The sequence below is a fragment of the Cnephaeus nilssonii genome (assembly GCF_951640355.1).
Source record: "Cnephaeus nilssonii genome assembly, chromosome: 17".
NCBI classification, from domain to species: Eukaryota; Metazoa; Chordata; class Mammalia; order Chiroptera; family Vespertilionidae; genus Cnephaeus; species Cnephaeus nilssonii.
In genome coordinates, this window is record NC_137088.1 from 8,780,857 (window position 1) to 8,793,217 (window position 12,361).

Below are 12,361 nucleotides of genomic sequence, written 5' to 3' on the forward strand. Positions count from 1 at the left end.
GCTGCTCATCTCTACAGCGAGTGCTGCCCACGCCCTATGCCCTCTCGTAGTTAAGAGCATCGTTCTTTTTATCAAATGAAGGAAACCATACAAATGGCAAACAGTTGTCTTTATCCCTACCTTGTTTGAACAATGAAAATTATGTGCACTCTGATCTCAAACAAAACCTTTGCTATGGCACAGCCATAAAAACCCCTGTGCTTGGAAATAAAACAATCCTGATAGGATGCGGAGGCAACTTCCGGGAGAGCTCTCAGACGCTCAGCTTTCTGTTTCCTGTTCATTGTCCCTCTCCTCTGCCCAAGTCCACAGGAGAGGCCACGGAAGAAGACAGGTTTTCTCTCCCTAGAATGCATGTACATTGGGTTCTGGTTCAATGTAGGGCGGGCTCCTTGCTTGCCACCTAGTGTGGCAACAGTTGAAAGTGAATTCGTGTATGACCATCAGCGGAGGCAGACCAGTCTCTTGAGACTGTGGTCGGCAAACTGTGGCTCGCGAGCCACATGCGGCTCTTTGGCCCCTTGAGTGTGGCTCTTCCACAAAATACCACGGCCTGGGCGAGTCTGTTTTGAAGAAGTGGCATTAGAAGAAGTTTAAGTTTAAAAAATGTGGCTCTCAAAAGAAATTTCAATTGTTGTACTGTTGATATTGGGCTCTGTTGACTAATGAGTTTGCCGACCACTGTCTTGAGAGAACAGAGTTAAGCGGGCTGTAGGGCTGCATCCCTCGCAGCAGCACCTGAGTTACATCTAGTTTCACCTCCTGGCTGTTACCAGGAAGATGGCCGGCAGGTCTCCAGGCCCCTGCCAAGCATGCCTGGCCAGAATGGGCCACTGGCAACTGGATGGGAGGGCTCTGAAGCCCCCAACAGCATTCCCTCACCCCCCAAGAGAGGGCAGCCTCGTGAGGGAAGGCATCTCAACACAGAGCGGCCCAAGCAGGGGTGCTGGCTGAGAGCGCTGACCGCCAGGCCTGCGGCCATCCCAGGAAAGGGCTGGAGACCACGTGCTTCGAAGACTGGAAGACAGATCCAGCAGGATTTAAAAATGAGATGCATGAGCATCTGCAAAGATAAACAGAGGAAAAAGCAAGATAATTTGCTTAAAGGAAATGAAGAAAGAAAAAGAGGATGCAAATAGTAACACAGGCACAAAGAACGGAGGGCAGTCAGATAACATCACATTCAAAGAAGAGCCACTCTGTGTGTTAACCTTTTCCTTTCTTGAAAAACAGAAAAAAAGAAGAGCTGAAGATGGAGAGTAGAGAGAGGAGGGGCAAACGAAGGGAAAGGGTGGCTGCCATACACACGAAGATCCTGTAGAACAGATGCTCAGTTCTAGCATGTTGAACTCATGGCATCAGTCTTCTTTAAAATATATTTTTATTGATTTCAGAGAGGAAGGGAGAGGGAGAGAGAGATAGAAACATCAATGATAATAGAGAATAATTGATCGGCTGCCTCCTGCACACCCCACACTGGGGATTGAGCCTGCAACCTGGGCATGTGCCCTGACCAGGAATCAAACCATGACCTCCCGGTTCATGGGTTGATGCTCAACCACTGAGCCACACTGGCCAGACACATAGCATTATTCCTATTAGAAAATCATGCTCTAATTTATTCAAATCCACTACTCAGTGAATTCTGTCCCCGAAAGAGCAAAGACTTATCCTTTTAAGCATGAGCCCAAGGAGAACCATCCACAAGAGCCTCATTGTAACTTCTGAAGGAAGGCCACTGCCCAGCCACCTGACCCTGCTCTTCATTCCCAGAAATGCATTTGAAATCCAAATTAGTTTTGGTTGATTAGCATTTCAAGATGACTTAGTTTTGGTTAAAATATAGTTGGACAGCAACTACTTTAAAGGAGGGATGTGAGAGTGCTCATGGCCAGAAAGCAGGTCAAGTATCAGAGTAGGCAGTTACTTCTCTTCTGCAAGATCTCAAAGGATAGAGCATGAAAACCAGCCACTTCCAAGGAGAAAATATAATTTTATCTCCTAATGGTTAAGATGTTCTTGGTTGCACTCTGTTTTTATACCCATCTGCTCTTGTAGAGAATGATGGGAAAGCTACTGACTCAGAGCGGCCAGCCTGGGCCTGACTCTACTTGCTCGCCCTGTGCAGTGTTCCTGTCATTGTGCCCACTTTACAGAGCAAGAAACTGAGGCCCAGAGAGGTTTGGTAATTTGCCCAGCGTTACTAAGGAACGGTGAAGCTGGGATTCCTGAGACATATACCTGATTCCAAAAGCTATTCTCTTAACCCCCAAGGCATGCAAACCCCCCTTCCTGCTCTGGGCACATTACATATCCTCAGAGAACCAAAATGCTTCATCTCAGGCCAATGTTTTGGTACAGACTGTGAAGAAAAGTGACAATCCCTTCGTGAGTTTCTCCAATTGTAATTGTTTAATCACACGCCGTTTTCACAGAAATGATTTGTGCGCAGCTATCCTGAACAAAATGTAAATAACCCAGATTGATGTGTTTGGAAATGGTTTTCTACAACATACATTAAAAATAAGGGAACCCATTAGTCCAAGGAGTCAAAAAAGGCAATCTGGATTTGTTCTGCCTCCAATCAAAACAGCATCTAGCACATGTGCAAGGAGAGGGGGTGGAGCTGTGTCCCCCAGACATTTGGCAGATCATCTTCCCCATGCCTGTGACTAAAACCAGACGCGCAAATTAAAAATATGCCGATCTTTTTTTTTCAAGACAACTCCAACAAAACAGCCTGCAGATCTGCCCACACAAACACTGCTTGAAGCTACTTGAACAGAGAAGTGAAGACAATCTTGAGATGCATTTCTTTTCCAAATAACAAGTAAGGGATTTTTTCCAAAAATTTTTTTTAAGGGGGTGGGGATCAAGAATTTAAAGTTAGAACCCTGATAACAGTTTCCTGGCAGATAGTAACCGCCTTATAGACTCTAAATGGACAGCCACACGTAAAAAATAAATAAAAGCTCAAAAATTCATGAGGGAAAAATTCGTTTCCTCCCAGCCACACTTTAGGATAGGAGAATATGACATGAAATAGACTTTTGAAAGGAAAAAGGAAAGAGAAGATGATGTACTTTTGAATTGAATTTCGGGACCCAATGGCGTATAGTAGGTCTGGTATTCTGCTCTTTGGCCCCCACCGCTTGCTTTCTTCACCTGTTCACATCATTTTATCCCACAGATAAAAGGCATCAGCAAGGGCATCACAGGAAGCACGAGATGTCCAAAATCCAAGACCAACTAATTTCCTGGTTCTCCTGGGGCAGTGGTTGGCAAACTGCGGCTCGCGAGCCACATGCGGCTCTTTGGCCCCTTGAGTGTGGCTCTTCCACAAAATACCATGTATGGGTACGCATGTACAGTGGGATTGAAACTTCGTGGCCCATGTGCAGAAGTCGGTTTTCGGCTCTCGAAAGAAATGTCAATCGTTGTACTGTTGATATTTGGCTCTGTTGACTAATGAGTTTGCCGACCACTGTCCTGGGGAACTACAGGAGCAGAATAATCCACACCCATTCTCTGAATCCAACTCACCCATCCCGCTGGGAGGTGAGTCCATGTAGCTGATGTAAGGGATCGCAAGACAAGTTGTTCAAACATCCACTTCAGGTGCCCAACCATCAGCACAGTTAAAACCCTTTCAGGGTGACTCCATTTCAAAGGGATTTGAGAGAGAAGGTAAGCTCACTGTTTGAGAACCTACTGTGTGCCACTCCACAAGGAGGCAGGGACTCCGGGACCATCTCTGCAGCAGACAACCACGGTGAATGACCCGTTCCTTCATCTGTCAAATCAGGGCTTGGCACAGGGTCAAGCCATTTTCCAACTCTAACATTTGACAAATAGATAATGCAGGGAATTTCTCATAATTTACATTTTTGGCTTTAATCATAGATTGTACTCAATTAATATTTGTTGCTGAATTTTAATATCTGTATTTTAATTTTGTCTTACATATGAATTCAGTATGATTCACTATTTGTGTTCTTAGAGCCATTATTAATGCAAAGTGATCATTTTCCTTTAGTTAGGTAGTATTTAAAAAACTTCCTAAATCCAAACATTTCTTGTCTTCTGCATTCTAGTCTTATGAGACAGAGGCAAATCACTTAGGGCTGTAGTTGAAAGTCTAAATTTATTAGCCTATCGATCAGTATATTTTCATCCCAATCTCTTAGGTTTACATTCATTGCATGATATAATATCCAATCATGTCTAAGGTTCTGTAGCATTGGAAATCAATGGAAAATAATACTGTTTATTACTTTAAATAAAATATTTTCTATTTTAGCAATATACTAGTAATTAAAAACAAAAGTTAAAAATAAAGTGGTTTCCTGGCATGGTAAGCACTCAATAATGAGTTCCTGAATCCCAAATTAACACTCAGAAGATAATTTCAAAGTCAAAGGGCTAGAATTTAGTAATAGAAAAGGGCAAAAAAGAATGGGGCTTATACCTAGTAATGTTCACTTAATTACTGACTCATTCATTCAACAAATATAAAGCTGCTAGTCTGGTGGTCACAGACAAATGTCTTTGACCCTGATGAAATCAGCAATATAGTCTTAATATCCTAGAACATCTGGTAAAAACAACAGGCATTTACCTGGAAAAGGAAGACCTACTCTCACACCTGTTGGCCCTCAAGACAATGGAATTATTAATCTGGAACAGAATCTGAGATTGGGACTCTTAGAACTTTTTAACATCTTACCAAAATATATCTTTTCCTTTTCAATATATAGTTTTAAGCATTCTGAAATCTCTAGAATTTATTACAGAGCGAGTGTTTCCTTTACAAACACAGACACATTTTAATGACATCTGTGCACTGGCCTGAAGCTCAGGTGTCCCCTCTCCAGCACAGCCCGCCCGGGCCCGTCTGTGGGGAGTGGATCGGGGCCGCCAGCCCTCTGCCAACACTGCTCCTGACCCGCATTCGTAGGGAGACCAGGAAGATGCTCAATGTTATCCTGTTTCATGGCCCACTCAGTAATTTCCATAAGTAAAAACAAACCTGATTTGGCCGTGTTTCTTACATCGGGGAGAATAATTAAGATACACACATTTTCAATTTTTCTTAGAAAACCAGGGGAATAAGATAAGAAGTGACTTATATAGACATTCACTGGTGAAGACAGAGTGGTCGGAGGCTTTCTAGAGCTCGACTGAAGCAGCTCATTTTAACGTCTGGATGCCCCCGTGCACTTGGAAGACTTTTATCTCTGGTGACAACAGAGAATGCTGGGAAAAGTCTACCTATCAACGGTTAAGGATAGGGTTGTTCCAGAGTCTGAATTTGTGCGAAAAAAAAACATTTTCAGAATTCTATCTGGCTTGGTTTGGGGTTATTTTATAGTCTTTTGGGAGCCACCTTTGTTACCAATGTCAAACACAGTTGATCTTTGTAAAAATAAAATAGGGTTTGAGCTTTACCAAGGCTGGGTATGGGGTCCTTACAAAGTGCTCACATACAGTTCCTCAGAATGCATCCTCCTCCCCAGGGACCCCAGAAAGGCACGTGACCTAACTGTTCCCATTTTTGCCCAAGTACCTATTTTAAGATTTCTCTTTTTTTGTCCAAGGACATCATTTGTCATTTGCTTAATATATTAGCTTCTCAACTAGGTATGCATCAACAAATTCAGTTTGGTTAAGTGGAGATTTATTCAGAGTCTACGGGGCATCAGGTCCTGTGCTGGGTGAGGGGGCACAGGGGTAAGCCATCACCTGGCCGGGGGCAGTGAGGTGAATGCACAGAAATGGGCAACAAGTCCTTGGTCACACAACAAAGGGAGGCTCCCCCTGGAGGTGGGTGGGTCTGTGAAGCTGACGGCAGAGTCCCGAGGTAGCAGGGGTGCTGGGGAACCCATGAGCAGTGCAACCCTGCTGGGCCCAACCGGAAGAGGAAGAAGTGACAGGAGAGGGGGCTGAAGAGGCGCCGGGAGCCAGTCTGTGTTACAGCATGAATCACCTTTGAGGAAAGCTAGCATTTGTGCACTGGAGATAAATCATACCCCAAGATCTGTTCTGAGGAGCCCTGGCTCATGCAGAAGGCTTGGAACAGTGCCTGGCTCACGTGCCCACCCATGCCAGCTGTTACTACCCTCTGTTATTTTTACTGCACAGCTGTGCTCAGGTCAGGAGAACAGGTGGGGCTTCCACAGAGGTGGAATTGTGACTCGTCATCTAATCTGGTCTTATGGTACCATTTTATCCCAGCATTCCTTTCTGGTTTACCCAATGATGCAGGGCGCCCAAGTGTGAGGTGGTCCTCCCCTTCCATCACATCACCATCACCATCACCATCACCATCACCATCACCATCACCATCACCATCACCATCACCGTCCTCATCTCCCCTCCTGTCCCCCCCCCCCCAATCCCCTCCTTCCCACTGTGTCCTAGTCACACTGTTTCCCTTCAGCCTTATCCACCTTACATGTGGGCATCGTTTTCCTTGGGTTCATTTCAGTGTTGGGGAAACTAAGACACAGAAAGGTCAAGTCGCTCACCCTGAAGCTGCACAGGGTGGTGAGACAAACCACCTGACACAGGAAGAGGTGACAGACCAGCTCAGAGGGCCCCCTGAACTCCCGAAACACCAAACTTGGTTTACCTTTCCCTCGAGGTCCTAGGGAACAGACCACCTCCTCCCCAAGGACTGAGGCTCCGTACCGCCTGCCCCGGGGTTCTCAGAAGCCAGGTCTTTCCCTGGATGCAGCATTTCACCCTAAGGACACGCTGACAGACCAACATGTGATACATGTTCAACCGTCAAATACTTCACACCCTCATTCTATGTGTGAAACTTTCAACTTTCCACTAAAAATGCTGATTTGTCCACATCACTCAGAGCACAGGTGCAGGGAGGGACAGGTTCAGAGGCTGTGGGAACTGCTGGAGTTGGCTTAAATGCACTGAACCTGGAGAACAAAGGCATTACCTAATGCAGGCTGGCACGTGGCCGGCCCTGTCCGGGGTCCCACATCTGATCTGAGGTCACCGAGGCTATAATTAGCATGTGGTGTCCTCCGAAAGCCCTTATCTTGTTCTTCCAACTGGTTTCCTAGGCTGTGATCGTCCTCAGAGGCTCCATTTGGACCCAGCTCTGCTTCTGTGGGTGCGGCTCCCTCTCGGGAGGGCTGGCTGCCCGGAGGCCAGTTCTGTGGTGACTGAACCCAGGATGTGTGTCCTTGTGCTCCAGGCCACCCCATCCCATGACTCCTAAAGTTCAGTAATTTTAAGATTCAATTAAAAATAGAAAGGAGTCTCTTTTTAATTGAATCTTAAAATTACTGAGCTTTAGATTACACATATAAGGCCTGGGTGAGGCAGGAACCAGGTGGAGGGGGCAATGGAGGAGAAAAAAGGGGGACATTTGTAATCTCTCAACAATAAAGATTAAAAAAATTTTTTAATTACTGAGCGTTGAATAAATCAATTTGAAAAGAAATAAAAGGGCATCCCCAGGATGATATTTACTGTCTAGGAGTCTTTGTAAAGGTCTCGCCCGCTGAAACTCGATCATTTGAAAATGCCCTTTGCAAAGCAAACAGTTTTATTTCGCCCAGTCTGCCTCTCTCCTTAAGCACATCTACTTTGCCTATATATTCAGAAACGCCGCACTTTCCTATCTGACAAGGAAAGACAACTGCTTTCAGTACCTCTCTTCCTTCACCCCTGCACTCACCACACCCACCACCCCGAGCTGAGGAATAACTGGGGCCCACAGAGCACTTCTACAGGGGGGCTCCCGGTCCTGCCCTAGAACCACACAAGAGCTGGGTGTAGACAGGTAAGCCCGAGCCTTCCAACAGACCATGGAGCCCGGCCTTTAGTTAATGAAACAAAAACCGAGCTGCAAAGAGGCTCCCGGGCTGGTTCACAGGGGCTGAATTCGGCCCAGGACTCACTTGTTCTGGGCACTCACCTGACCACGCCTGGGCTCTGTCTTTGCTGGGGGTTGGGGTGGGACAGGGAACAAAAGGAAGAGTTTTGTAAGTGTAGGTGCCTGCCCCGCCTCAGATCTAGGGAATCAGGAACTTCAGAGGCTGGGGCCTAGGCACACGTATTTTTCTAAAGTCCTACGTTCAGGTTGCGCAGCCCAATTTAAGAACTCTGCTGACTTAAATTTCTCAATGGCATTTTGTCCATAAAATGGAAAGTGAGTTGAAAAGTAGCAATTCAAATATAAATTAAATACAACATAATAACTAATCATACGGAATAATTTCTATTGACAAGCTTGCTGTCAATTTCTGGCCACTTAATAGTGAGTCTGGAGATAGGCTAGGCATTAATGAGATTTATTCTTCAGCAAGCTTTCAACAACTCCGTTTTCGATCGGGGGCCCACAACTGACCAGAGGACGGGGCGGACGCTCTCCCTGCCTCGGATACCTGGGGAAAGCCCAGTGGGTCGAGGCTCTGCCTGTTTACAAAGCAGACCGTTAAATGTCAGGTTAAAGAAAAATAAGAAAAATTCTATATCCTAGAAATGCCAATAGTTCCGCAGGTAAACAGAAGACACGCCGGTTAATTTGAGTTTCTGCAAAGCACAAAGCAGGTGACCTTTCACACCTGGACCGTCTGGCCTTTTGGGGACCTCTGGGCAGCGGCAAGATGATGACAATCTCTGTGCCGACGGACAGCAGCGTGAACGTGGGCCCCCGCAGCAGTTCGGAGCATGCACAGCGTGAACGTGGGCCAGCACAAAGGGGCGGGGGCGGGCAGCCGGGACAGAGCTCAGTCCAGCTTCTACCCTGGACCTTGTACTCTCAGGTTGTCACTTTAACAAGGAAGCAGTGCAGGGGGACACTTCTCCCTGGTTTGCAGACAAGGTCCTGGAAACCCTGACTCCTGCCCACTTGATGGAGCGGAGACACGAGCCGCACACGCTGTCATTTAAAGTCACCTCTAGTGCAAGCTGGGAACGTCCTGTCTGACGGCGTTTGATAAGTGCACTGAGTCAAAACCTTTTCCACATCCCTGTGCCTCCGGGGCCCTCACAGCAAAATCAGCACCAGAACCATGTGTTTGTCAGAAGGTGATGTTAATCAGAGACTCACGTCTATGTCCACAGGAGAAAAAGGCCCAGAGGGACTTACAACCTTTTAGATCTTTTTCTTCTTTTTAAATAATAGGAGATAGGATTCTGGTTAGATGAGTGTAAATAAACTGTGCCTCTGAATTAGGGCTTTGCTGCACGGTCAGGCAGGGCGTGTCTGAAGAGGTGGGACTCTAGGAGCTGAGAGGACCAGAGAGATCATTTAGCCGGATTCTTAATAAACACTAATATCCGTGAGCCCCCTGAGAGCAAACAAAACAGCTCTGTAGCAGGACTTTTAGGTAAATGTAGTTAGTACCATGAGGCATGTTAATAATATCCAACATCAATAAAGACCCTCTGCTTTCAGACAAACACATGAGCACGTGAACTCCTGGTGAGAGGAGAGCTTTACTAACACTGAGCCACACTGGCCTTGACCTGGGCAAAGGTGGGCGTGTGCTGACCACAAGATGCCTGCCTGTCGTGACATCTCACTAGGAATGTAGTCAACGGACAATGACAATGCTTACAGTTTTAAATTGTTTTGCTTATGTACCCCCTAAATCTTTTGGATGCTACTTGCCTTTCCTCACAATTTTAAGTTGGCATCTAACATTTTCATCAATAATGAAATATTTGCAAAAATGTAATTTCTAGCATACTGCAAATAATGACACTTATAAATAAAATTTTAGATTACTCTTTTAAAGATGCCCAAGTCTAATAAATACTATACTAATGTGATATCCACCATCACACATTTAAAGATACACAAATATGTTATTAATAGTAACAATTTTATGTCTTGCATTTTTTCCTCTTTGAAGTCACATTCTTTCCACTTCTCCCAAAGAAATGTATCTTACCAAAATATATTTGCTTGCTTGAAATTATAATATGCTCATAAATGAAAATTTAGAAGTTTAAAAAAATGTCCTATACTGTAAGTAAAATTTTTCTTCTGCACTGACTGGTCATTACAATTATTACTGATGCATAAATGATTAAAATTATCCTATATAAGAAAAGGATAATATGCAAATCGACCGAACGGCAGAACGACTGGTCGCTATGATGCGCACTGACCACCAGGGGGCAGACACTCAACTCAGGAGCTGCTCCCTGGTGGTCAGTACGCTCCCACAGGGGGAGCGCCACTCAGTCAGAAGCCAGGCTCACGGCTGGCAAGCGTAGCAGCAGTGGCAAGAGCCTATCCTGCCTCCACTGTAGGCGGGCAGTAAGGAGTGAGGGTCCGGGACTGCGAGAGCCCTGTGGGGGAGGGGGGGATCGGGCCTAAGCCAGCAGGCAGATATCCCCCAAGGGGTCCCGGACTGTGAGAGGGCGCAGGCCAGGCTGAGGGACGCCCCCCCACAGTGCACGAATCTCGTGCACTGGGCCTCTAGTATAAATATAATATACATTTTAATAAACAATTATTAGACATAGGTTTCTGGATGAAGTTTAAAAATGCATCTCTTAAGGAGACGATTTGGTTTGGTGGGTGGGAGGTTGGGGTGCTGCGCCACCTCGGTTTTGAAAGGCTCTGTCACCTGGGAGATTTTCACCCTGGGGACAAGGCACGTGATAGGGTTCAAGATGGTTCCTTCTGCAAAGTGGGCGGAAGACACCTGTGCAAGGAGAGATGGGTGGACAGCGGGAGGAGCCAGGACTCATGGGCACCCTGGGGCAATGCTGTCTCAGGAAGGAGGACACGTGTAAGCTGAGGGTCTGAGCACCGGGCCCCTGCAGCTGTCTGTGCCCACAGGCTCCTCGCAAAGACGAAGGAGCGAAGGCGCGTCACGGTGTGGCGGGGCTGTGCTCTGCCCACCCCTCCCGTCCATCTACTCCTCTGCCCCGCGCCCCTGCGGTCTCAGCCTGTCCTTTAAGTGAGAGTGGAACAAATGCTTTCAATTCGGAGTGGGGTGCCAAGTTAGCAGCCGGCAGGCCTGTCCTTGTCTTGGTCTCGCTCACTCAGCCTTACGGAGGTTTCCTGAGGAATTTACAAGCAAGTTCCACCTGCTTCCTATGGCATCTTGGTTTCCCCACCTGATTCATGGCCTCAAGCTTTATGTCTAAAATACATATAATGGGAAAATAAATTTCACTCTAAAGATTCCATCTGATGTTTAATTTTTTTTTCTTAAAAAATAAAAGCATATGAATGTTTATAAAAAAAGAAGGAAAGAGGAGGAAGTATGTGAATGGCATTAAGGAAGTGAAGGAATTATTCAAACCCTTGCTGTGAGGGAGAACTGGTAAGTTCCAGCATGGTATGTATTCTCTCTCTCTCTCTCTCTCTTTTCTTTGGTCTCTAGTAGAATGTGGAAATCGAAGAGGTTTCCTCTTTTTGGCATTTTTGCTGTTTCTGCCCACACTTTCTTGTTCTCCCTCACTCCGCAAGATACTCAGGATTCTATTTACTCCCTTCGTCCTACTTCATGTTCCTGTAGGAGGCAGACTTAGAAACTGTGAGGAGCGCCCCAGGGTGATTCTTGGAAACCTCTGCTGTTTGCTGAATGCCAGCTCTATACTTTATTTAACATTGCTTGAGTATTTTTGTTTTTGCTTAGTTTATTTAGTTCATTAACCTGCTGTGGCTCACATTCCTAGGATGTGGGTTTTGCGAAGCCCTCTTAAACGGGAGTCTTCTGTGTTTATTAAACTGGTCAGGTCGAGGCCGGAGGACATGCTGAGAGCCAGCACTCTGGATTGCGTCTCCCGGCCTTTGCCAGAGAAACACGTTCATTTTCAGGACAGCTGCCCTTACCTGCTGCTTCAGCGCCTCCAAAGACTCAAATTCCAATCTGGCCAGTTTCAGCTGGATGTGCTGTGGTTTATCATGGATGGCAAAGGCAAGTATAAACTTCAAAGCCAGGAGAGCGTGCTGAAAACAAGAAAGAGTACACGTTGATGTGCCACATTCGACCGCATGGGCAAGGAAACAGAGTAGTAGCTAAGCAGCCTGCAACCCTGCTCATTAATCTTGGGCAGTTTCTAATTACTGGCCTGCAGTGCATCAAAGATCAACCAGGCCCATGAGTTACAGTTAGTCCACCCACGGTGGCCCCTTCAATCATTACTGACTGCTTTGCTCTATTCTTTTCAAATCAGTTATTCCCTTAACTTGATACCATAAGCTGCCCTCACCGTTTTATAGGAAAAAACAAAGATTATTCTGGACAGTCTTCCACACAATGTTTTTCTCTTTCTGGGTCTTAATAGCCAATGCACCTTAGCATACGACATTCGCAGTCACTTTGTTCTTTACCCAGCAACATCCTCCTTGTGCTGTGCCTCA

General features: G+C 46.0%; 1 protein-coding gene across 3 annotated transcripts in view; it reads right to left on the reverse strand.

The window, feature by feature from the left end:
* Window positions 1-12,361, reverse strand: part of ANO10 (anoctamin 10) — a 119,744-nt gene that overhangs the window by 18,784 nt on the left and 88,599 nt on the right. For all 3 annotated transcript variants that reach the window (XM_079795079.1, XM_079795078.1, XM_079795077.1), the window contains exon 12: window positions 11,831-11,947. In XM_079795079.1, the coding sequence (XP_079651205.1) occupies window positions 11,831-11,947 (117 nt within the window). The remainder of the gene's footprint in view (window positions 1-11,830; window positions 11,948-12,361) is intronic.